At 48.4% G+C, this 24,186-nt stretch overlaps 11 protein-coding genes across 11 annotated transcripts in view; 5 read left to right on the forward strand and 6 right to left on the reverse strand.

The window, feature by feature from the left end:
* CND04070 (NADH-ubiquinone oxidoreductase 51 kDa subunit, putative) overlaps positions 1-58 on the forward strand; it is a 1,905-nt gene extending 1,847 nt beyond the window's left edge. Inside the window, exon 6 of the mRNA XM_570152.2 lies at positions 1-58. This exon is cut by the window's left edge and continues 184 nt beyond it. The gene's annotated coding sequence lies outside the window, so the exon portion shown is untranslated.
* A 185-nt stretch (positions 59-243) lies between these two features.
* Positions 244-2,083, forward strand: CND04080 (mitochondrial carrier protein rim2, putative). The gene is made up of 6 exons (XM_570145.1): positions 244-479; positions 538-729; positions 795-872; positions 939-1,108; positions 1,168-1,478; positions 1,552-2,083. The coding sequence occupies exons 1-6, from the start codon at positions 337-339 to the stop codon at positions 1,888-1,890; spliced, it is 1,233 nt and encodes a 410-aa protein (XP_570145.1). The 5' UTR covers positions 244-336; the 3' UTR covers positions 1,891-2,083.
* Positions 2,028-2,914, reverse strand: CND04090 (hypothetical protein). The gene is made up of 3 exons (XM_570143.2): positions 2,689-2,914; positions 2,479-2,577; positions 2,028-2,394 (listed from the first exon to the last, which is right to left on the reverse strand). The coding sequence occupies exons 1-3, from the start codon at positions 2,808-2,810 to the stop codon at positions 2,349-2,351; spliced, it is 267 nt and encodes an 88-aa protein (XP_570143.1). The 5' UTR covers positions 2,811-2,914; the 3' UTR covers positions 2,028-2,348.
* A 110-nt stretch (positions 2,915-3,024) lies between these two features.
* Positions 3,025-3,673, forward strand: CND04100 (expressed protein). The gene is made up of 2 exons (XM_570583.2): positions 3,025-3,368; positions 3,436-3,673. The coding sequence occupies exons 1-2, from the start codon at positions 3,096-3,098 to the stop codon at positions 3,601-3,603; spliced, it is 441 nt and encodes a 146-aa protein (XP_570583.1). The 5' UTR covers positions 3,025-3,095; the 3' UTR covers positions 3,604-3,673.
* Positions 3,674-3,675: 2 nt separating this feature from the next.
* CND04110 (hypothetical protein) lies at positions 3,676-4,360 on the reverse strand. Its single transcript, XM_024657050.1, has 4 exons — positions 4,137-4,360; positions 4,067-4,090; positions 3,910-4,014; positions 3,676-3,865 (listed from the first exon to the last, which is right to left on the reverse strand). The coding sequence occupies exons 1-4, from the start codon at positions 4,324-4,326 to the stop codon at positions 3,753-3,755; spliced, it is 432 nt and encodes a 143-aa protein (XP_024512635.1). The 5' UTR covers positions 4,327-4,360; the 3' UTR covers positions 3,676-3,752.
* Positions 4,361-4,373: 13 nt separating this feature from the next.
* Positions 4,374-8,118, forward strand: CND04120 (Pol II transcription elongation factor, putative). Its single transcript, XM_570584.2, has 14 exons — positions 4,374-4,605; positions 4,658-4,813; positions 4,867-5,326; positions 5,392-5,522; positions 5,592-5,978; positions 6,041-6,425; positions 6,469-6,781; positions 6,853-6,933; positions 7,011-7,065; positions 7,142-7,166; positions 7,231-7,300; positions 7,372-7,475; positions 7,534-7,802; positions 7,870-8,118. The coding sequence occupies exons 1-14, from the start codon at positions 4,492-4,494 to the stop codon at positions 8,026-8,028; spliced, it is 2,709 nt and encodes a 902-aa protein (XP_570584.1). The 5' UTR covers positions 4,374-4,491; the 3' UTR covers positions 8,029-8,118.
* A 7-nt stretch (positions 8,119-8,125) lies between these two features.
* On the reverse strand, positions 8,126-14,995 carry CND04130 (hypothetical protein). Its single transcript, XM_024657051.1, has 9 exons — positions 14,768-14,995; positions 14,585-14,720; positions 12,778-14,528; positions 11,257-12,727; positions 10,926-11,205; positions 10,528-10,873; positions 10,113-10,478; positions 8,554-10,048; positions 8,126-8,504 (listed from the first exon to the last, which is right to left on the reverse strand). The coding sequence occupies exons 1-9, from the start codon at positions 14,768-14,770 to the stop codon at positions 8,233-8,235; spliced, it is 6,120 nt and encodes a 2,039-aa protein (XP_024512633.1). The 5' UTR covers positions 14,771-14,995; the 3' UTR covers positions 8,126-8,232.
* A 120-nt stretch (positions 14,996-15,115) lies between these two features.
* Positions 15,116-17,422, reverse strand: CND04140 (conserved hypothetical protein). The gene is made up of 4 exons (XM_570137.2): positions 16,823-17,422; positions 16,503-16,769; positions 15,812-16,455; positions 15,116-15,749 (listed from the first exon to the last, which is right to left on the reverse strand). Exons 1-3 carry the CDS (start codon positions 17,276-17,278, stop codon positions 15,934-15,936), a joined length of 1,245 nt encoding a protein of 414 aa, XP_570137.1. The 5' UTR covers positions 17,279-17,422; the 3' UTR covers positions 15,116-15,749; positions 15,812-15,933.
* A 609-nt stretch (positions 17,423-18,031) lies between these two features.
* Positions 18,032-19,127, reverse strand: CND04150 (acyl carrier, putative). The gene is made up of 6 exons (XM_024657052.1): positions 18,999-19,127; positions 18,666-18,922; positions 18,464-18,602; positions 18,392-18,411; positions 18,305-18,314; positions 18,032-18,260 (listed from the first exon to the last, which is right to left on the reverse strand). The coding sequence occupies exons 2-6, from the start codon at positions 18,885-18,887 to the stop codon at positions 18,226-18,228; spliced, it is 426 nt and encodes a 141-aa protein (XP_024512771.1). The 5' UTR covers positions 18,888-18,922; positions 18,999-19,127; the 3' UTR covers positions 18,032-18,225.
* A 258-nt stretch (positions 19,128-19,385) lies between these two features.
* On the forward strand, positions 19,386-22,334 carry CND04160 (RNA polymerase I transcription factor, putative). Its single transcript, XM_570585.1, has 4 exons — positions 19,386-20,169; positions 20,218-20,480; positions 20,532-21,641; positions 21,699-22,334. Exons 1-4 carry the CDS (start codon positions 19,530-19,532, stop codon positions 22,299-22,301), a joined length of 2,616 nt encoding a protein of 871 aa, XP_570585.1. The 5' UTR covers positions 19,386-19,529; the 3' UTR covers positions 22,302-22,334.
* An 18-nt stretch (positions 22,335-22,352) lies between these two features.
* Positions 22,353-24,172, reverse strand: CND04170 (expressed protein). Its single transcript, XM_024657053.1, has 9 exons — positions 24,057-24,172; positions 23,849-23,944; positions 23,681-23,792; positions 23,523-23,620; positions 23,296-23,448; positions 23,172-23,241; positions 23,038-23,117; positions 22,736-22,979; positions 22,353-22,665 (listed from the first exon to the last, which is right to left on the reverse strand). Exons 1-9 carry the CDS (start codon positions 24,130-24,132, stop codon positions 22,515-22,517), a joined length of 1,080 nt encoding a protein of 359 aa, XP_024512770.1. The 5' UTR covers positions 24,133-24,172; the 3' UTR covers positions 22,353-22,514.
* Between the last annotated feature and the right edge of the window lie 14 nt (positions 24,173-24,186).

The following is a 24,186-nucleotide window of genomic DNA, read 5'->3' on the forward strand; positions in this document are numbered from 1 at the left end:
ATGCATGTCATCATTATTTTACGGTGCTGTTTTGGACGGAGAATTATGCCAAATGCAATTGGGTAGCCTATTAGTAGGTGACTGGCGGACGCAGGGAAAGGTGACTGAAATAGATGCGAAGAAATAATTTATAAGCAGTAAATACCAAGTTAAATAAGATCCGCCGCCTCCACCAGAGTTTGATGAAAAGTTCCGGGAGCGACCACGGACAACGAAGTCGCAACTCGACAAAGTCTCGTTTTTATGAGACTTGAAATCTTCCGTAGGTAGTGCATTTCTTGCCATTTTTATTAGACTCCCTCCTGGACTGTCTCCCGAAATCGCCTATACACTGCCATGTCGACACAATCTTTCTCCCAATCGTTTCTCTCCTCCACAAACCCAAGTTCTTCCCCATCCCCTCCCGCTGCGCCACCCTTAAATTTATCCGCAAAGACGGAGAAGAAGCTGCAAGGATGGCAACATAGTGCTGCCGGAAGGTGAATGTGTCGTTATCACCCTTTGAACGATTGTTGCTAACAGTTGTGTGATATACAGTATGGGCGGTATGACTGGCGCCATTGTCACTTCTCCATTTGACGTGGTCAAAACCCGTCTGCAGTCAGACATGTTCAGGCATTCATCTGACGAAGGTGTACGACATGCGGCGGAGGTGGCCAAGAAGGGTGGTAGTAGTGGAGGTGTGAGGGGTGTCATGTGGCAATTTGTGGATACCGTATATCTAATCAAGTGGGTGTCACATGTGTATCAAAACTTGGGTAGGGAGAGACTCTAACGACGGTTTTGTCAACCAGGCGGATAGCTGTGGAGGAAGGTTGGAGAGCTCTTTACAAGGGCTTAGGACCTAGCTTGGTCGGTATTATCCCTGCTCGGTACGTTTCGGTTGAAGACTGCAATTTGAGTGCTACCGAAAGAGTTGACGCTGTTGTAAAACTTAGAGCAATCAACTTTTACTTTTATCCAACATCCAAAGTCTACCTTGCCAAGCAATTTCCTAATGCGCCCACTGAGAAACCAGGACAAACAGCAGAGGATAGTCCGGTTATTCACTTGGGTGCGGCAGTCGTAGCTGGTATCATGACAAGTACTGGAACAAATCCTATTTGGGGTGAGTGCTGTGGATGAGATCTGCCAAAGTCGCTATGAGCTAAACGATGGGGCTGCCAGTGGTGAAAACTAGACTGCAGCTTTCGGCGAGAAAAAAGGAGACGGGCGTCGTTTCGGCAAAATCAGGATCGATTTTGCCCAAACCCATAGCCGCCTCTGCTGCCTCCCTTGCTAGCCAGGCCTCTACGCCCATCACTGCAGCAGCAGCATCGGCGGCGTCGACCAGGACAGTTGCCAGGTCGTCTTTGACTCCCGCTTTCTCAATGACGATGGATATTATAAAAAAGGAAGGTATCAGAGGGCTGTATAGAGGTTTATCGGCCAGTTATCTGGGTGTCTCTGAGGGAGTGATCCAGTGGGTCTTGTATGAAGTGAGTGTTTTTTGTCTTTCTGTGTCTCTCCCATGTATGGAAGCTAACCATCCTCGTACCGCCTTGCGCGTAGCGATTCAAACGATTAAACGCCGCGACCACGACAGGTCTTGAATCCCAACCTCTCCTCTCCTACATCCCTCATATCGTGGGCGCCTCGGGCGGTGCCAAGGCGGTCGCATCTCTTATCACGTATCCCCATGAAGTCATCCGAACACGTCTTCGTCAACCTGCCCTTCCTGATGGCACCGTCAAGTACAAGGGGTTGCTGCAGACGCTGAAGCTCGTTTGGATGGAGGAGGGCGTGGGTGCATTGTATGGCGGTTTGACGGCGCATTTGTTCAGGGTGGTACCGAACGCTGCCTGTATGTTCTTGATCTATGAGCTGGTGGCTGCCAAGTTGGGCGCGTGATACCCCGACTGAAAACGCAGATCTGCAAGGAGAAGGATTTTAAAAGGGGGCGTGATGGATACGTCTCTCGAGTCAGATATCACACCACTCGAACCTTGATTCCATAAATAGATAGATAGACTCATCTCTCAATTTTGTCAAAGCCTAGTGTAACATTACATTCATATATTATTGCCCTGCATGCAGATACCCTCATCTTCTGTTACATTGAATTTGCCCATACACCGCTCTACGATTGTAGTATGTATAGTAGTAGTGTGGGGCCAGCCATCGACCAATGTTTGAGTCGCAAGCCTCTTGCAAATGTAACGGGGCGCAATAGTCTTTCTAGCACTGAGCGAGGGTACTGCAGCAGCGGCCAACGGGCGCTCACTTTCTGCCCCCCTTACAAAGGTTCATTCTTGTCCCATCTCTTGCTGGAACCTGCCGTGGCGCAGCTGATATGGATGCAGGCGGCTTCATCCTCTCAAATCGCCCCAGCTCTTGGCTTTAGGTGGATTTTTACTGTATTGGCGGGCATATGAGTTGGACGATCAGTAGTGTGGTGCGGTCAACAAAGCGGTTAAAGGAAATTCGGTATTATCTTACATGAAGAGGGGGTCGACGACTATTTCATTCTTGTTGCTGCCAGATCGGTCTCGGAGGATACGGTTCGTCACTTCGATAACTGGTTTGTTTTCCCCGCATCTAAAAAAAACGCAGTTAGCTCACGTATGGGAGATTCGCATTTTTCCGCCCCTTTTGGCGCTATGCGATGAATGCATTAGAATGGGAAAAAAAAGAGGGAAAAAGACTTGCTGGCGAAAGATCCTTTCGATGGGCCAGCAGGTGACCCGCCCGCTTTCAGGGGAACATTGGTACTGCGTGATGGCAAAGAGCTTGCAAGGGGGTTCTGGAAATTCGGGTTTCTTGCCAGACATGGATACACGAATGGTCTTGTATTAGAGAAGCTAAGAAGAGAAAGTGAAAGACTCGAATAAACGCAGTTGACGCAAAGTTGAGAGCGAATGAAGCGGGACAAGCGAGCAAAGGACGAATATAAGGATTAATTACTAACGTAGAGATTCTTCTATATTAGTACTGGCTGTTGCACTCGTCGGCACTATATGATTTATTTCTTCTTCAGGTATTCCACTGGATATGGCATATTCTTACAAGAGTCATTATCATTACTAACCTTGCCATCACTATAACACGGTATAAAGATGGCATCATTGACTTCCGACCCTATTCTCCTCAACCCACTTTCCGAAATCATCGCCGCCCTCTCTTCGTCTTCTTTCGGGATCCTCCCCGCTCCTGATTCTGAACCGCTTCTGGAGCAGACATTCCCGAGAACGGCGGAAGAGTTGAAGAGTGTCCAAGAGGAGAGTAATCGATCACGGAAAATCAGCGAAAGAATAGTAGGAATGTGCCGGGTCGGACTGCTGGATGGAGAGGGGCATGTGGTTATTAGGTTGGACAGGGCAGGATGGACTGTGAGTCGATTTCCAAGAGTCTTTGTTTTTTTATCCGCGCGCTGGCAGAGACTGAAATGGTGGATAGATTGAGACGGCGGATGGGGAACGGCACGTCACAAACAAGATAGGGACGACATATGAGAGTATGGAGAGTTTATTGATCAGCGCGAGCAAGAAGTACGTAGAGGCGATGAACAGGGAGATATGGAAAAGGTTTGAAGACCATCCTCAGGCCGTCGAGGAGCGGGAATGAGCATAGGCAGGGTCTTTATGGGTATAGAATGGTTGGATGTTTTGTAATGAGATAATCATCGTATTCACGGGACGGATTTGGCATTCTACTAAAAACGGAGAGGAGACGTTTGTATCCATTTATAGAATCATAATCCTTCCGCATCACGACTACTCTTGCCTGGGCTTGGAAAGGACCTTGTGGCTGACCTCCCTGAAGACATACTGCTTGGTGCCTGGGGAGCCCTCGGCGGCAGAGGGGCTGGTGATGGTGTCGATGTTGGCTACGAGCAGGGTCAGGGAAGCTGCAGCGAGACGCTCGGCGTACCTTCGACATAGAGCAACGAGCCGGGGACGAGCGACTCTATCCTTGCCTCGGCACGCTCGTTGAAGTTGAAGATGGTGAACCAGGAAGGGTCAGCACGGACGGGGTCTGTGCGGGAGCTACGGGTCAGCAGACGGAGCGGAAGGAGATGATGACTGACAGCCGCCTTCGTCGAGGATGACCTCTGCGGGTGGTGAGCACGGGCGCGGGGGGAGGGGGACGGGACTTACTGCCTTCGGCGTCGCGCTTGGGGGGCTTTGAGACTGCGAGGGGGTACTTGTAGTACGGCTGGCCGGCGGAGGTGGTGCTCTTCTCGGGGGCGGTGCCGAGGCGGCCGACAAACGTGGCGCGGGACACGAAGGAGCGGGCGTGGGCGCGGGCGAGGGGCGCAGCGGTGCGGGCGAGGGAGGGGCGGAACATGGCGGATAAGGTGCAGACTAGATACAGACTAGACGTTGGCAGCAAAGTCTCTTGCGCCCTGCTTCTCCATGTCCAATAATCCCGGGCTATTATTTAATCGCTGCAGTCGCGTCGCGTGGATTTCACGCTAACAACTGCCATCATTCCGCTACTCGACCACCGCCGATGCCCGCGAGACGCCTCCGCCCAGTGATCGAGCTCGCGCCCCTCCCCCCCGCCGTCCGCGCCCTCTACGCCCGTCCCCCCTCCGCTGCGCCCGCCCACACGCAGCACCGCACAGTGAGCCGCCCCCACCCGCCTCCACCCGCGATTCACCACTCACCACTCCCAGTTCTGCGAAAAATGCCGCCGGCCGCCCGCAGCCCTCATCCTCGAATCCCTGCACAGCCGTCCCAAGAAACGCCCCAGAACGAAGAGGCCGTCCCCGGAAGACGACGATCTGCTGAGTGACAGCGAGCTCGTCCATATCCTTCAGGGCTGGGTCACCGTGAGCCCGCCCAGCTTTTCCAGAGAGCGCAGATACTAAGCACAATCCCATAGTGCAGACGGTGTGTCGTCGCCTCCCACTATGGCTGTCTGTCGGCCAGCCAGAAGAAGGCAGTCCTCGAGTCACTCCGCTCGCAAGACCTGGCTGCGCTTGGAAACATTGACCCTACCACGCAGGCATCAGACGTTCCTCTCCGGAAGACTGTGCCTATTCAACAAGAGGCGGACTTTCTGTGCGCGAAATGCGGCGAAGGAGTACCCTGTTTTGTTTGCTGCAAAGACGAACTTCTAAACGTGGATCCAGTCACAGTGGGCCGGAGAAAAGACGATGACGCCGGGGTAGTGGACGTTGGCAAAGAGGACAGCATGACGGACATGGATTCATCAAAGGCCCCCCAGCTTCCACCCTTGGCGGAGGCAGTCTCTGACAAGGAAATCGGTTCACCACAGCCCAAAAGCACTCGACCTCTTTTCAGGTGTTTGCGATGCAGACAAGCAGCTCATTATGAACACTGCAAGTAGCTCGGATTGTTCCCCGCACGACTGGCCACTAATGTCTAATGTCTATTTGACGTACAGTAAAAGTTCCTGAACCGCTTGGCGAAAACCCAGACCTGGCAGAGATAGCACACCACTATCAGACTCAAACGGACGACGGTGATGCCTGGACGTGCCATCAATGTCGTGCATCACCATGGGGTATTGATATCGTGCGTCATTCTTTCGCTTCGCAGGTCACACCTTGCGAGACCCTCTTCTTATGATGCAACCCGACGTAGGTGATCGCATGGCGTCCTCTCCCTGCCACATCTCCTTTCCACTCTTTGCCCCCTCCTCCACCCAAAACTCCACTATACAAGACCGTCCTCCCCAGAGAATATCTCATCAAATACTCCTCTCGATCGTTCCGCCATGTCGAATGGGTTCCCCACGCCTGGCTCTCCGGCATCGCCCCTATGAAACTCCGACGATTCCTGGAAAAAGGGCCCCTACTGGACTTGGTAACAGATGAGACATTAGAAGCCAGAGGTGATGAAGTGGTCAGGCCTAGTATCGCGGACATTGATAACCGTGCTCACGGAAAAGATGTACATCATGAAAAAGGGGTGGGGCTGATAGTAGATGCGGAAGAGGATGCGGAGAGTGGTTTGCCCATTTTATGGAGTGTAAGCGGTTTGCCATGATCGAACAAGGCTGTTATAAAAAAGCTGACAGCTGGGTGAATAAGACAATTGACAGAGTCTTGGATGTCTTGCTGATTCGACCTACCGCTGCCCAAATCAAGGGGAAGAGCAAAAAGTCTCAATCAGGAAATGACAGGCGGAATCAGCGACGTATCGTCTCTCTGTCTCCTTCTCCATATGACGGTGCCGCCCCATTTCCACCCGATTCCAGTCCCAATGCACAAGCAGTAGCTGTCAAGACGCCTTTTGAACAGCTTCAGGCAGATCTCAACATCCCGGACGGCCTTCCATTACCTGACGACGAGCTCATCGAAATTGAGGAATGGGAAATACTTACGGGAAGAAGGCTGCTCGAGACAGATGTAGAGGAAGTCGCAGGATTGGTAGGATGGGGCCTGTTCAAATGGCAAGATTTGCAGTATGATCAAGGTAAGACAACCCGGTGTAACTTTTGGCGAACGAACTTGCAAAGCTCACCCGCGGACCGAAAAAGCATGCTGGGATACACCTCCACCTTCGTCATCACCGCTTTACACTGCTTATAAGCACGGTCTTTCCAAATACCTTGCAGCCCGGCACATCACCATCCCCGTCCTGACCCCAGCCCAAATTCGCGCCAGGGATAATGATCCCGCAAGGGGCTTTGTGCCCCCGCAAGAACAGCCGGATTGCATCGCCGGGGGCAATTTGATGCCCTTCCAGATGGAAGGGTTCCAGTGGTTGTTGTACAAATATTTCAAAAGAGAGAGCTGTATTCTGGCGGATGATATGGGTTTGGGCAAGACGTAGGTGGTGTTTGCACAAGATGGTGGCGCCCGTGCTGATGGGTTGTTTGCTTTCTTGTTTATACTTGCAGTGTGCAGATCGCCTCTGTCTTGGGTTATCTGGGCTCTGCCGAACATGAGATCTATCCCTGTCTAGTAGTCGTGCCGAATTCGTACGTGTGGCAAGACAAAAACGTGGAATCTGAGGCGGGTAGCGTCATATACTGACAAATATGGTTGCTATCGCTAGAACAATCACCAATTGGGTCAGAGAGTTTGAAAAGTGGAGTCCGCACTTACGAGTTGTGAGTTTTTTTTTTTTTTTTTTTCTTTGCGTTCTGTGACACTCCACCTGTTCTATGGCTGATAAATCGCGCCTAGGTTCCCTTCTATGGTGAAGCGGCTTGTAAGTGTTTCCCTCCTTTCAATGAAAACTAGAGAGTTTAATCCTTGCTGATGGCCATCATTAGCACGCGAGATTATTTCAAAGTATGAATTATTTCATAAAGGGACGCAAGGTAAACCAGTGGGCCTCAAAGCGTGAGTCTGTCGATCACACTCTTCCAAAAAAAAGAAAGAAAAAGCTGCTGACTGGCAAGCACCCGGATCAGCCACATCGTCTTGACAACATATGATATGATAACTTCTTCAGAATTTCGTGTTTTCTCTGCCATCCCTCGATGGGAGGTGCTATGCGTGGACGAGGGGCAGCGACGTAAGATAATAACCGTTCTTTTCTGCATTTTTGCCTCACCACGCTAAATGTTTATCAGTCAAATCTGATAATAGTAAAATATTCAACAACCTCAAAACTCTCAACTCTGTGCACCGAATACTTCTCACGGGCACGCCGCTGAACAACAATATCCGTGAACTATTCAACCTGCTCAATTTCTTGGATCAAGATAATTTCAAAGACTTGGAATCTATGGAGCAGGAATACTCAGACTTGAATGAGGTCAAAGTGCAAAAGCTGCACCAGATGATTAAACCATACATCCTTCGAAGGATCAAGGCCGATGTGCTCAATCTACCGCCAAAGGTAAGTTCCATCCATATCACACAATTACTTTTTTGTCATTTGACCAGATGTTGAATCCCCTCGGCAGGTCGAAATTATCGTCCCCATCTCACTCGCCCCCTTGCAGAAGCAAATGTACAAAGGTATATTCGAAAACCATGCCGGGATAATCGAAGACATTCTCAAAGCGAGGCAAAAAAGGCGACAGGCAATAAAGTCTGTTCAGTCCGCAGTGCCAACCAATTAGTCGAGCATAATTATAATGGAAAGGGTCGGGATAACAGTGAAATGTTATATATGATAGAAAGAAGAGGCTAGATATCTAACATGCATCATGATGATTCATTAAGAACGTGCCTCGGACATCTAAATTATATACTGATATATATATATACTAACAACGCGAACACAACAAATTTACAAATTGATTTTTCCTCCTTGCCAGCGGGGCTTACTTGCCCCGCATTTCATCCATTCTCGCCAACATTCTTTCCTCCGCAACTTCGTGTATCTCTTTCAATTGCTTCAGCAGCATTTTCGTTCCTTCAAAATCGAGTGTGTCGATGGCTTCCTTGGTTCGAACAACTTCCTCCATCATGGAGAGTATGTGGACTTGCTGAGCCGTACGCCTAGTAGGAGAGGGACCGGAAGGCACTTTTAGGATAGAAGCACGTCTGGGGCGCAAAGGAGTAACCTGATCAGGGGATCGATCGGTTGGGGCATCTACATATAACGAGATGAGCCAACCGTAATACATCATCAGGAAACTCACCATCAAATCTGCCACTGATGCTTTCATTCCACGACTGACTCCCTAATGAGCCCATGGCCAGCCTTAGGTGGGCTTCTTCTTCTTGTCTTTGCTTCTTCGCAGATTCTGGGCTAAGTAAGAGTTCGTCCTCATCTTCCGGTCCTTCAGTCGGTACCGGGACATTGTTTTTACCCTTGTCACCTGATGGCACCTCCACCGCAACTTTTCTTACATCATCCTTCATTGCTTGCGGTGAAGAAGAAGACCTGGATCGAGAATTAATCTCCACTACAGGGATTTGTCGTTGACTGCCTTCTGAGTGAAGTGAGGAAACGGAGACATTCGATCTGGCTCTTTTGGGTGGATTTTGATGCTGTCCAGAAGCCTTCCTCTTCCGCGGTTTCCTTCCAGCTTGCTTCTTCCCAACAGACGCAGGTTCCGACAACGAATTATCAGCTGGCATTTCCATTGGAACGTGGCTTTTTGATGTATTAGAAGGACTGAAAAACGACAGGGAAGGGACTTTTGCAAGCCATCTACCAGCAGACGATAGAAGAGAGGCCCGTTGACTGATTGAAGTCTGATGTTGTTCACTGGAGGGGGAACCAGTCTTTGGCTCGGCATTTTCGGCAACATCCTTGGTCTCAACTTCGGTCTGGGATCCTTGAGTTGGCGACGACACCGAGGCGGGATGATCGGGTGGAGGTGTAAGACCTTTACGAATGTAGTACTCATATTCAGGCTGTACCACAATACACTCATCTTCCGAGGCTTCACCCAGAGGCGACTCTACCTCGCATCCGGTTTGAGATTCAAGTTCAGTTTGAACAGGAACCGATGGCTTGAACGTCTTTGCAGACCCAGATTTTTGTCTGACTCCTTTTGCCGCTGTCTTCTTTGTCTTTCCCTTGCCCTCGATGTTTTTCGCCTTGACTCTTCTCTTGACTCGTTTGACAGTTGCGGGCGCCGGACCAAACACGTCTTCCCTTGTTACAACGGAACCAGTTATCGGACCATCAGCAGGCTGTCGTATGCCTTGCTCTCTCACAAGGCCGGAATTCGTTTGAGCCTTCCCATCGTCAACAGACACAACCTCAGTTTTGGCATACGAATCAATCTGGGACTCATCCGCATCGTAAGATTGACCTGATTCCATGTCCATCCCCGAAACTTGCAAAGGAGTTTGATTGAGTTGTGACTGGCTTAGATGGCGAGGTTGTGGTGAAGAGAAGCTTTCGTGAGCCATTTGGGTCTCCAAACTCAATCCCGGAACCTCAAACTTTCCTTCCTGCACTTCCATCATATCACGTAGGAAAGCCTTGGTGTCGTCATCGAAAGCTAGATTATGGATGCCTTGAAAGGTAATCGACCAGAACTCCAGAAACGCCAATGGCATATATGATGCGCGAGAGGAATAAATAGGACTGAGTGCGTTCACTGTTGTGCTGTCAGCTGGAATGTGAGAGGGAATAATTTCGGCAAAAAGGGTGAGGATCAGGCGATAAAGATCATTGAGCTACGCATATGAAATCAGCCGCTTATAACGAGGTAAATATCGGAAGCATTGAAAGATAACATACCTTTTCCTCCAGAGGACTTTGTTCTACCAATTTATTCGTATCCTTCAGCCATGTCACGAGTCCCAACGGAACAGTATTAAACAATTGTTTCGCATTCTCCGGGCTCATCTCATTGAAGAAGAGCATCAGAAATCCAAATAACTTCTCAACAGCTCCTATTACCTCCGGTGTTGGATAATTGTAGGAGCGTTCAAGAATACAACTGATGAGGGTCATCAAATTCTGCCCCACGAGCGCAGAGCGAATCGCACGAGACGAATACAGGTCGAGAATCAGCTGGATACGTTGTGGACTGATTGTGAGATCACAGCTGCTAGAGGCTGAGTTTGTCTGGAGGGAGAGTATTGTGGCGTTGAGGTCATCGAGCTGCGCGAAAAGTCAACCAAAATGCGCTTACTATCCATGAAATGCTTACTAATTGCGCCATATCTTGTGATACCACCCCTGAATCGTCCTTCATCCACACTCTTAGTCCCTCCATCAGGGGACACAGCACATCTTCTCTGTACCCTACAGGAACTTTTCCCAAAACGACGTTTATACTCTCAAGTAAAATTTTGAGGCCATGATGGATCTTGGCATTTGGGAACTGGGCAGCAGAATAAGCATGTGTTAATGAGCTGTTTAACAAGGTGAGAAAGTCAACCGGGACGTGGTTTGCGTCAGCCTGCCAAGGAGAATATTGGTTGCGATGGATTTCGGGCTGGAAAGAAATAAGAGACGTAGCAGCCCCCAGACAATAAAGTGTAGTCGGTGAACATCTAAAAAAAAAGGAGGTTAAGCTTGAACTGCCGCAGTGCAATGTCTACTCACAAGGTTTTATCTTTTGGCTCAAGGAAATCCGTTAGATGGGCCGCTAAAGTCTCCAATAGCCCAGAATGTATAACAGCTCTTTTCGCTTTAAACCTCTGTGCTGTCGTTTCTAACAGTTTTCGCCATTGAGACAAGTCATCCAGGGTGGCTTGTTGATGCCAGTATGAATTCAGCTGACGCCCTCGGAAGGGGTCTGATAGGAGTGAGATGAGGATATTGCCAGTATAATTGTTCGGAGAGGGCTGCTTGTCGTACACGATCCGCTCGCTCCACTCACTCGCTTTGGAACGAGGTGAATATCAAATAACTAATACTTAACTGCTGGACTTACCAATCATTCTCCAAATATCCATGTTCAACTCTTCGTTGAGCTCGAATAGGAAAGGCACCGCAATCGTAATGCTTCCCAGAAATCTTTTCCAAGAGTCTCCTTGTAATCCGACATGCAATACTTCCTTGACGAACTTCATAAATAGCGATCTGATCTCTTGGTCATTTGGCACAACAAAGTTGGTCCTGACCACCTGACCCAGAAGGAAACCAGCACAAGTACTACTGGCCTCCTCTATGCCAAAAGCACAAGCCGCGTAACTTGCCAGACTCGCATTCTTCTCTTTGGGGAACTTAATGTTACCAAGCGCGTCTTCCCCAAGTATCTCCGTACTTAAGTTGAATAAATGAGATGTCAAGCCGATTCTCACACGCTCCTCGTCGAAGAAGCATTTTCCGTCGTCACCGATCTGACTGATGGGAATAATCTCCTTGGGATGTCGTCTCCACACTTGGATCAGAACTTCCGTAACAGTCATGATACCAAGTAAATAGACCGAATGTTCCTCGCCAACCGAATTGCTGAACGATGCTAAAGCATGTAAAAGGTTGCACCATACTTTTGAGAGGGAAACAGGGATAAGGGGAGCACCAGAATTGTCCTTCACCCACTGAGTACTGTCAGGGTGGTTCAACCCGTGAACACTACTGAGTGCCTCCATGAACAGATGTCCCCACTTGCCCAACCTGAATGCAACCCAAGACTTGCCAAACGATGGGATATCCGCCGGCGTTAAACTCACAGCCTGGAAATGGTCCAGAAGCGAAGGCAGCTCACTCTCCTTTTCAACATCAAAAACGTCAATGGAGTGATAGCCGGTGGTAACTAGCTTATCAAAGTCCCACAAGGTTTGTTTTTCGGATGACGTTGTAAGAGCGTCCAGAATGTCCCAGGAGTAGGTGAGGAGAGCGTCAATACCTCGAATACTGAAAAAGGAATGAAGGATAGGGTAGACGATCTTGTCCCAAGTCTGATCCAGTCGGGAACGCCGCTTTTGATCAAGCGTCAGGGTGATGGGTTCATCGGAGATGTCAGATGATGGTAGGCCTGACAATGCTGTCATGTCTCCCCCAGGGAGATCTTGACTGTGGAAAGCCACTCCAATGTAAGCGTACATGACGGCGGTGGTGGTCATAGCAGTCGTGGTGAGCCACTGCAGCTTTTTGGACTTTTCATTGCGCTTCCAGACGTAATGCGCTGGTCGTCTTCCTACAGGACCATTACGGCCGGTGGTAAAATTGCTCTCAGCAAGCGCCTCTTTTAATGCAAGCCAAATGGGCATCTCGACCGCATTTTCAAATGATTTTTCTTGCTCTCGGCTAGCCATAAAGGGTTTATACGATTTGATGATTCGGCCATCTTCAAGATAGCAGGTGGTAGAGCCATAAGACAAGTATGCGTGGATGGCGTGATTCCAGGCTGCTCGAGCAAGGATAGGCCTTATAGCATTAGTGGTGGCTTTCAGAGATCCCTGTAACATGTCTTAGTCAATGTTCTTCAACTTAAACACAATCGACTCACTTCCATAATGTAATCAATCCTCTTAAAGCTTAGGCCTGATAGCATGTAAGCCGAGCCTATAAGCGTCACAATTGCCGCCCAACTGGCGCAGGCTACATGGACCTCTTTATTCTCTCCCACCGTCGCCTTGAACCTTGACTCTAGGACCGCCCACGCTGTTTGCTTTCCTCCATCTTTGCGGTAGACTGGGGAGGAGGTCGTAGGCAAAATGTAGGCACCCTTCAAGTGAGAGACAACAAAAAACTCTGATTTTTGAATGACAGTTTTCACCGCCTGCCATGTTTCTTGAGGACCGGATTGCACGTGAGCCATGAAGATCATCTTCGCTTTAGCGAACGCAGCCACGGCGGCACCGGCACGGAAACGTATTTGCACGCTGCTGTTGTTGTATGCCGAAAGACATGGAGGGAGTAGTTCAGCATAGTATGGAAAAAAGAGGGTCGGATAAGTGTTGAGAAGATTAGCGACCGCACTGAGCCCTTCTTTTTTGAAACCATTGGGTCCAGGTTTATCTGATGCAGTACCACTGTTTCGTAACCTAAAGTCCTCCATCACGGCTTTGACCGCAGCTCTGACAATCTTGTCCTTGAGTGGCGAGACACAAGATAAGGGGAGCTTTAGCTGTGTAAGCAAAATGACGCAAAGGAAATATGTCCTCTTGGGATTAGGAGTGGGGAGGCGAGGAACTCGAGTGATTCCCAGGACTTGGTCGAGCAGGAGTTGTAAATCGGCCTCGGAAAAACAACAATAAAGTTGAGGATTGTGAAAGATAAAAGCAAGGAATCGAAGCACAGCAGCACCGACTCCGGATGCTTCACGGCGGTATCGAATCTCAGCCGCGGTATAACCTTGTCTTTCGGCTTTGGATGGTGAAACCCCGTCGCCGGCAGGCGGTGGACTGGGGGATGGGGTAAAGCGATCTTTACGATCTATTACCAAAGGCGTAATCTCTCGAAATGGTGACGACTCGAGGCGTTCCATCGCTGGTTCCGACGTGGGTGGTTTGCCTAAGAGTCGACAGATATCTCGTTGGATAGCTCGTACCATGGCAGGAGCCTCATCATGAATAGGACCTGCAGCACTGCGTATGTCCTCCTCTATTTCTGGAGTTATAGTTCCTTCACTATCTGTAGGCATCCGATGGCGAAGCCGAAGAGTAAGGATGTTATACGCTTCTTCAAGAGTCAAAAGATCTTCAGCACCGTTGAGGATGATATCGATAAGTGAACCCGTCGCCAGAGTACCATCTTGCTCTATCTCCGCCTCCTCCTCTTCGTCTTCTGATCCTTCTGCTATCTCGATCCCGTCTGATCCCCCAGCAGTAGATGACGGTGCACTCTCGTCGGAACTGGGGGCGCCGCTTGACATCCGCACTGTATCTTTGACAACGCGAGGGTCTTCTCCTCCAACCATCGCGACAAGCTCGAATGAGTCCCTTGCAGCGAGTGCTGGCCTTTTGCCACTGATGAGCAAACGCGCAGGTTCGCGATTGCTCAGAGTACCTTCCTCAACCGAGGCGGCGATTCGAATTTGTTGGGCACGCGATTTTAGTATGCTTTTTACAAGGGAGGGCGTCCCCCTCACGGTCCGACTTCTACGGGAGCTGTTGTGTGGTGTGACAGGATCCGAAGTAGGGTGTAATTTCAAGTCAAGAGGTTGACCAGCAGAAGCAGATGGCAAAATGGAATCATCGGAATGAAAGTACTTGGTGTCGTTACGAGGTGAAAAGATGACGGCGCGTCTATTGAGGGCTGGGGTAAAGACTCGATGAGTTTGTTCAAAGCCTTATCATAGTGTTGTAACTCACAAAGGGTTCTAGCGGCACCCAATGGCATAGCTTGTCTGGTTGAGCTTGAATCGGTGGGTACTGAAGACGAAGCGGGAGTTGACACAAGGCTAGCCTCTCCAGCACAGGCCTCGTCAGAAAATGACACAATTTTGTTCTAGAAAGATGTCAGACCATGACAAAGCTTTAGAAATAGATACTTACCATAATGTATGTTATCGGATCGGGGATCAAAACCGAGCGGGGAACTTGGGAGGTACTTCAGAAAAGACTAGACCAAGGAGCGAGGGGTCGAAGAGATCCCAACAAGCGACAGGACGGACGGGACAGTGAATACCACTGTAGGATGAGTGGATCAGCGGCCAAATGATGGAAGCAGGATATGAATATCTATGGGAGGATGGGGAGCAGATGGAAAGAACGGGAAGAGTGATAGAAAGGTTAAAAACGGATGGACGGACGCGTTCAGGGGTGAAGAACATGCCTTCTTCAGGGAAAACGCGTTCAGGCGCGTGCATGATTAATAAATACTTCATAAATCAGTTGTACAAAGAATATTAATTTCTTGTAATTAATATAGTTACTTGCCTGCCGCAGCAGTGCCGTACGTACGTAGTTATCAGCAATCAGCAGCAACAGCAGCAGTGATCTTACAGCCGCCAGCTGCAGCACAAGGCACGCAGGAAGACTCGCCATCTTCGTTGACTACACAAACGAACATTGTTGCTTGTTTGTCATTATTATAGCTCGATCGTCCGTATTTATTAGTTCCTGATGTTGCTACTGCCTCCTCCTCCTTTGCTCCCACATCGGCGACTATCATTACATACCCCTGCCCCCATCCTTTTCCTGCAGCCCCCTTTGTTCCCCCCCCATTTATTTGTCACTGCTTCCATCGCCCCTCATATCTTTAACTTATCTATTCCTTTTCTTCCGCGATCTCCTTGCTCTTCCTCCCGTTTCTACTCTCCTGCGCTGCCAGTACAAGTTATCCTGTTATATGTAATGTGACGGAGGGCCTCCACCAAAAGGCTCGGGTGGTTAAATCTAGTAGTGCTAGTGATACGTCGTGGTGCTGACTATCCTTCGTGGGGTCGCGCTATACTTGCACAGTACTTGTAGAGACCGCCTATGATGCGCAACTAGTACCAACGACAGCAGCGCTTGTACATAGGTCATAATATAACTGTAAAAATCATTTAGCAGTCAATACTACTTGTACTTGTACAATCGCAGCATACTACTTACAAGTACTGCATTATTCTCTTTCCTTGTTTTTCTGCTGGTAGTAGTACCCTACACGATACGTACCCTTGAGTATTGGTGGTATGAATCATGCGCTAGACATAATCCTGATGTTTACATATCCTTCACCTGGCCCCTTTGGTTTCTAGCCAGTACTTCCACACCTTTTCATCCGTTTCCGCCCATTTTTGGATGTTCTTGATGGGCTTCAGATCAAGATCAATGACTTTTACCGAGTCGCTTCCTGATACCAACCGCCAAACCCCGTCCTCGGCATGCTTTAAGAAACCCCTGATAAATAACGAACAATCTTTGAAAATGGCTGAGAGGGCATAAGCGATGATTCTCTCACGCAAGCTCCAGCTATCCATTCTTTGACCAGCCTGAGGATCGGAGATGTAGATGTCCACGAAGCCGTTTAGCTCTACAGCAGAGACGTCAGGGATCAGATCGGGGTCGAATGGAGGAGAGTTGGGATATTCCGCCTGGAACAGGGCAGCAAGGGAGGAGATGTCAATCGGATCCAAATTTTGCTGAAGATTTTTGAGTAGCGGGAGAGCAAATGATGTTTGCAGAGTGTCAAGTGTTAGCTGGGTTATTTTAGTGACAAAATCGTCTCCTCCTATAGGCAGTAAACCGTTTTGTAACTAGATAATGAGTCAGATCAATGACCAGACCTAGTGTGAGGACCTACATCATCAGGGCTGATTTCTTTGCCGCCGACGAACACCTTCCAATTATTGACTTTCCCACGTGAAATTTCCCACATTGTCCAGAGACCATCGAGCGCGGTGCGCATCCTCATTTTGTCCCCTGAAAATAAATCGAGAGGGTCATAAGGAGGGTCATCTGAGCAACCTCGAAAATGTTGGTGTAGGCGAAACCGAGAAACATGAGATTTGATAGAAACTGACTCTGGCGGATGTAAATGCTCAGTACATGGCAGAAACCCCCATTTCGGCTTCCCAGGGAGAATATCAGCATGAGGAAGTCGCCAGGAGACGGATAACGCACTTTAATCTCGATGGCTACTGCAATAGCTCCGTCATCTTCACTAGACGTCAAATCCTCCAAGAGCACCCCTCTCCGATCCCCTTTCGCTGCGAAGTCTATGCCCGATTTCCTTTGGTCTGGCCTAACAACATCAACCATAGCAAGCAACTCCTTGTACCACCTATCCTCCAAGATCACTTCCCTAGACGTAGTCAACAATTGCCGGGGAAGCAATTTAGGCAGTATGTTCCGTCGCCATTGGCCAAACAAGTCATTTTCTTCTGCTTGAGCTAACGGCTCTGTGGTTGCCGAAGGTTTTCGGACACGCAGTGCTCTTGTAGCATACGTTTTAGATCGACCCTGATATGAGAAAACAATATGGGCGCCTCCTTCGGCAATGTATGCCCAATCCGACGGTTGAGTATCTGCGGAGGGATTTGGGGAGATTGCAGGTCGGTAATGATTTCCATCGTTCATGGGGCGCTATTCAATGGTTGGGAAAGTGTTATTCAATGATTGGGAAAACGAAGGAGGCCAAGCATAAGCTCCTGGTCTATCCACTATTATGGTAATAAATTGGAATAGCGGACCAATGGTGATAAAAACGGAAGCCCGATCACGTACGACTTATTAGTAGTAATACGACGACAGACGGACGAGTTGTGTGTACCTTATTACGCTGGTGTTACTTCTTAATTCCATCTTAATTTCAATTGTACTATTTATGCTTTTTTATGGGATATGGCAAACTTATAAGAGTTTTAGCGTACTAAATAATCTGTAGTCAACTCATCACTCCAACTGGCTAAGCTCCAACTTCTCGCTGTTTTCCCTCCCAATGATACCTCTGCAACAAGAGGACACTTTTTCTCTGTAATTACTCTCTTCCAACCATTCCATCAATTTTTTCCTTCTTCCATCTCTTCAGCTCCTCTTCCGTGTTCTCCCTTTCCCCATTATTTGAGATTATCAAGTGCATGGATTTTCCTCCCGTAGCGACCAGAGGCGCTCCTCTCGGAGACCAATGTACCCCCTGTTCTGGAGCAATTAGAGGCTTCTTTCGACTCCTCTGCTGCGTCACCATGAACCTCGCGCCATGTTGGCGAAGAGAGTAAAGCTTTAGGTCTGTCATGAATCATGAGCAATTATTTATGTTTCTTTTTTGCTATCCTCTTTTCCTCGTTATACTTCAAAATCTGAAAACATCTATTTAAATATATTAGTCCTACCGTTTTAGTACTATTTTCATCCGCAAGTTCTATTTTCCGGATCTCCCGGTATCTATTTAGCGTCAAGTATACCATCTTTACCAGACGTTCTCCTCCAAACTCCCCTAATTCCCTCTTCTCGCTGATTATTAGCATTACTGTCATAATCTCCACCTGGGTAGATGATCCATGCAGATAATACATTACCCATGAACGTTACGATTGTTTGATTTTTTCGACAAGACGTTGCGCTATATCTAACGTCAGATCAAGAATCGATTTGCTGCAAACCCACCCTCCAAAGTCTTTGGTCGGTCCATACGAAACATTAGTAGGTTTAGCGGAGTCAGCGACATGTCTGTGACGAAACGTTTGAGCTTACTTTTGCAACGTAATCAACAGCTAAAAGCTAGCATCAACTTGTGCCCAGGGCTCTGGAGCATATGCGACCCACTTTTATCCATGCTGTCAAGCTCGCAAATGTCATTGTCGGCAACGTCGATATCGAAAGTCTCTTCAACAGACATAATAAGTTCGGAGTGATCAAGAGAATCAAAGCCCAGATCGGTGGTGAAAGACGCATTGCCAATAAGCTGAGAGGGGGATTAGCAAGATAACATTAGATTATGAAGCGAACCATGTTAGGAAATTCATACCTTGCTACTGTCAATTTGTTTGAACTGGTTGAGCACTCTCAGTAACATATCCGTAATCTCATCCTTGGTCAGCGCCAGGGGTTCTGGCGGACCATCTGCAAATCTTCTCATAGAAAATGTTTTGTGAAGCAATTTGACGGGCTTTGGTCGATATGAAATGGCCATGGAGTGTCTAATATAATGAGGGAAGGTCGAACGGAAAAGGGGGATAGATCGATACATAGTCGGTAAAACCAAGACCGAGTATGGTAAATTGACTTTTTGGCGGATAATGAAGGTTTGGCGGGGTGAGCATTTTACCTGCCTACAATACCAAGCTAAAGTGATACTCACAAGATTAAGAATGTGATTGTTGAATAAAGGTAGAGCGAAGATAGGGGAGCTGTGTGATACCTAGAGTACTAGCACGGAGTAGCGAGTGAGCAGACGTAGTAGGACTACGTAGTGACGTATTCGTTTGTTGATCGGCGTTCGACGGTATACAAGCGGACCATATTTAATAAAATATTTATCATTAGTAGGGTCATGCTTTTTTTACTATTAGAAGATTAACTTAATTACGGAAAGATTAGTAAGATTTTTCTTTTTCACTAATAGATCAGTGACGTGGTAAATTAATAATGTAATGATTTTTTTCACCATACCGCCGCCGCCGTCGCCGACAGCAACAGCCATTTTATTTAAGCGGCGGCGACCAATTCACAACTTTTGAGGAACTATACCTGTACTTGTACCTACATATCGGTTTCGCCAATACTGAATCCAACCATCTTCCGTGGTTGTCTCTCGTATTGGGTAGACATCTCGGTCTGGCTAAACCACCGAACTGTCAACTTCGAGAGACACTAAAACGCCTCGACAGGCATGCCCCTCTCATCCATCACATCCGCCTCCCTGCTTATGACAAAAGTCGTAAAGCTTCCCCAGCCATCCAATCCAGTTCCAAAATCGAGACAGAAGTCAAAAAAGTTCGCCGGCGTCATGGTCACCAACGATTCTCCTGTATCAGGTTCCTCCAGAGCGTCTTCCATGGCAGGAAGGAAGAGGCCTCGGGAATCTGATGGTGATGGCAAAATCCGCTCAAGACGGACAAAGAGTACTGGGGATGCCAAAGATAGCAGGGGTTCTAGCTCAAGTGCCAAAGATCGTGAGGCATTCCAGCGAAGCCTCATAGCTGTTTTCGTTCCGAAGGCACTGCAGGAGTCCAAGGAGGGCAATATGACCCATTATAATGATCTCTTGGCTCATTTTCTTCCAACCCCGACAATGCCAATTGTCAATCTGCCGCCACTGCTTCCCCTCCTGCGTGCTGTTTCAGCTCATGTCTCTCTTCTTTCGCCTGATATTCATGGATCTTTGGTTTCAGCCATAATCAGCTTACCTTGGGCGACCGGCGACGAAAAGTTTGTCAGGGCGTTCATCGGATGGGCAGCTGTACTCGTCACCGCACAGCCCGGATGGATGAAGGAGATTGTCGGGATGGGCGTCAAGGGTTTGACATGGCGTGAGTAATGTGTAGCTTTCGCGTTAGAAGTCGCTAATCGGTAAAAAGAACCTTGTTTTGGAGCTCCAAGCACAGTATCCCGACGAGTTTTCCATGCCCGACATCATCTTTTGCTTTCCCATTTGATTTCCTTGGTCCCCACCCTTCCAAATGTCTTGCAACCTCTTATGATACGTCATTTCCCCAATAAAAGAGAGCCAGAAGTCTCTCAAACAACCTGGATACGAAACTGCTGCGAGCTCGTTGGCTATTGTCCGGAATTAGGGGGTAGAATGTGGGGGGAGATCGTCGATAGGATGCTGAGAATTGATGTACGTTCTTTTCATATAAAACTGTATTTTTCTGGCTTAACTCCTTCTCAGGTTGAAATAACCAATAGCTTGGATCAAGATGATGATGAAAGTTCGGACGATGAATATGAACCCCAAATGGCCACCCCGCAATCGATAATGACAACGCTCGATCCGTTGGACCTTCTTATATCGCAGGAAATTCCTCGGTCCCGGTCTGTTTCCCATTCTCCCGAAATCGGTGTAGATGACGAGGATTCTGAGGGTGATCCAGATCCGGACGATCTGTCCTCCGTAGATGGAGCTGAGTCTGATGCGGAGGACATAGCCGTAAATGAATTGAAGGAAGCAGAAGAACGTGCCAAGAAGAATGCAAACACCAAAGCAATGCGCGAAAAACTCGACGGAATGCTGTTTCATTTTTTCCAGCATCTTGAAGAATATTTGGCGGGGAGAAAAGAGCATCCTTCCGCCCTCGAGATGGCTTCGGAGAGAATGGAAACAGATGTCAGATCTGGAGCTTCTACACCAACTGTGGAAACTCCGTCTATCGCCTCCACGTCCCTCAGTCGGAAGCAACCTCCATCTCCGGCTCAGTCATTATCATACTTTCAAACCCTGCTTAACCTCTTCTCGCGACAGATTCTTCCGACAGCTTCAACCCAGCACATACCTTTCCTTCTTTTCCTCACATCATCCTTCTCCCCAGCGCATACAGAGCTGTTTTTGGGATTGCTTGTATCGCAAGCTCTTTACGCCACAACTTCGACTGTGCCATCTATCAACTCTCAACCCGTTTCCATGAACCAACGTATTGCGGCCACAGTCTATATAGGTTCCGTGGTCTGTCGTGCGCGCTTCGTCACCGATGACCAAGCCCGGACGGTTCTCACTTACCTCCTTGCCTATATGGATGGGAAACTCCATCAGTCCCGGGTGAACAAGCGCCATTCAACAGACGAGCTTCCGCTATTCTACGCGGTTTGTCAAGCGGCCATGTTAATTTTCTGTTTCCGGTGGCGGGCATTTCTGGCAGGTGCAGATAAGGAAGGTGACGGCGTCTTGGGCGATATGGAAATGGATGGCGAATCTGTTGATGATGAAGGAAAGGCGGAGGGCAAATGGATGGCAGACCTGGATGTGCTGCAGAACGCCATCACTAGTGACCTGAATCCTTTACTTGTAAGTAAACCTCATGTGTGATCCAAATTAATTGTTAATGAACCACGAATTATCAAGGGCTGCAATCCGACGGTAGTCTCAACTTTTGCTAAAGTTGCCCATCACACTAATTTCGCGTATTGCTTCTCCATCATCGAAGCTAATCAACAATCCTCCCATCCACGATCGTCTTCTTCGCACGCTCTGTCCAAAACCGCCGTTCCCGCAAGCCGTTCCTCGTCTGGTGCTGGTTCCAATCGTCAGGATCCGACTTTCGGTTCGCAGACGCTTCCCAGGCAAGCCAGGCAGCTGAATGTCGATGCCGGTCTGGATAGCTATTTCCCATTTGATCCGTATGATCTTCCTAAGTCGAAAAGATTTATTGAAACGCTATACAGAACGTGGGATGAAGTAGCGATTGATGGGGGCTTGGATTCTGACTCGGACGGCAGTTCTGAATCGGAGTCCGATTCTCAGGCAGGAGACAAATCGGACGGTGAATCCTCTTTTGAAGATCACCTTGCACCAAAGGGGCTGCCTCTGCCCAAACTAAAAGTGGGGAGCTATGGTGACCGCCGAAGGAGTCTCTGGGACTCTAAACAGGATGCGGGTTTGTCAAGTAGCTTGGAAGGGATGAGCATATCTCCTGGAAGAATAGGAATGGGGGTTTTCACATCCTAGACCCGGTGTTCATAATTCATTGGACTGTGTAACTAGTTTTGAGATGTTGTATCAGTGAACGTCTTGTGACAATAAGATTCATCGTATAGTTGTTCCCTGCTGCTTAATTATTGCACCAATGATTTTGGCTTTTGCGCTACTTCACTCCCAGCTCTACATGGTAGACACCAATCGACTCCATCACCAGGGCCGCAGTCACTCATTGCTGGCCGATTATCTATCAGGATCGTCGTTCTCTTCGGAATTTATAGACTCTTCATCGCCCATCGGAGGTATTAATCCTTCCATACCTGACATGATGGCAATTCTTCGAAAGAATCTTTCATAAGCATATCGCTCCGGATGAATCTCTGAGGGATACCAACTACAACAATTGATTAGAATACGCTGGACGTGATCACACCAACATCATAAGCAGAAAGATCTTGACACACTAGTTAACAGCGACAGCAATCCCCTCTTCCCCTCCTTCTTGTTCAACACGGTGCCACCACCCTGCCGGTAAGAACAAGGTATCACCCTCGTGCAGAGTTACGCTTATGGAACGAGCAGATCGCGGAAGGCAGAGGTTTTCCACCCAGGGGATTCTGGGCCCGCAAGAGGGGTTTGGATAGTCGTACTCCGGGTAAAGCTGGCCTGAAGGAGAGCGCTTGAGGGTCGAAGGAGGATAGAACCTTTCTGTAGGCAGAAAAGAATCAACATCTGTCAGATCAGGAATCAGGAAGGCAATACTTACGGTCGAGGTGAATGGTTTCAAGGGGCGAAAGCAAGGTGAAAGTCTTGGAGCCAGCCAGTACATGGTATATGTTTTCGTATCTTCATTGACCATGAGAAAAGGAAAGATATGGTCAATAAAAATGGCAGGCTCACGGGTCATGATGCAAAGAAGTCGTACTTCTACTGTCTCCTATCCAGAGATTCACAGCTTCTGCCTGCTTCCCTACATACATGTGTTTCAACATCAACACCTACAGTCTCTGTTATCAGAGCATACCAATGGCCTCCTTCATCCATGACACGTCCCTCTTGAAGTATTTCTGAAAAGCTTCTAACTCGGGTGGCCCCGACGAGCTTGGTTGGTCGCGATAGATGTTACCGTCCTGCGACTGGAGATAGTAGATGAAAGAGTCCTGGTCTGCAGACCTTCCTGTGGGGTGTGGAATGTCATATTGCATCAGCAGGCGGAATAATATCAAACATGGTTGTGATTGGGATGCTTACCTAGCTTTTCCGTCAGTTGAGACATAGTCATTTTGGTCTCCAGAGCCTTGACAAATGTTTTTCGACCATCGTGACGTTCACGAACAGAATCAGCCAGACTAATCCCTAATCAGTTAAAGGCAAGGACATGAGTTGTATATTGTATAAAAGCCTCGCACCCGTCATCCGTAACGGCAACCGTCACTCGCCTCGACCCAGATATCTCTTTATAAACTTCTGCTCGGGACCAATCATACAAGTTTGCCGTTTCTTTTTCAAGGGGAGAGAAACCTTGATCGATACTGACGTCAGTCAGGTGGGCACCGATAGCACTCACCTCTACTTACCATTGATCAAATAAGGATGAGAATGATGGATCATGCGAAGTGCCGTTAATGCAGATGGAGGTTCAGCAAGAGCTTGCGCCTGTTCAAGAGCGAGATCTAGTTGTAACTCAGCCCGGATCACAAGTAAACAAAAAGCATCTAACAGCAGCAGCAGCTTTCACGACTGCTGCAAGAAACAGGACATTATCATCTAAAAACAACAACATACCTCTGTAGTCATGCGTACATGCCTGAAGCGTCTTTTCCAGTTCGAATTTCCATACTGTCGGGCTGTTTGAAGGCATAACAACGGCTCGTTCCGTATGGGGAATGTAGAGGTCTGTGAAGCTACCGGTCAG

Source organism: Cryptococcus neoformans (assembly GCF_000091045.1).
Source record: "Cryptococcus neoformans var. neoformans JEC21 chromosome 4 sequence".
NCBI lineage: Eukaryota > Fungi > Basidiomycota > Tremellomycetes > Tremellales > Cryptococcaceae > Cryptococcus > Cryptococcus deneoformans.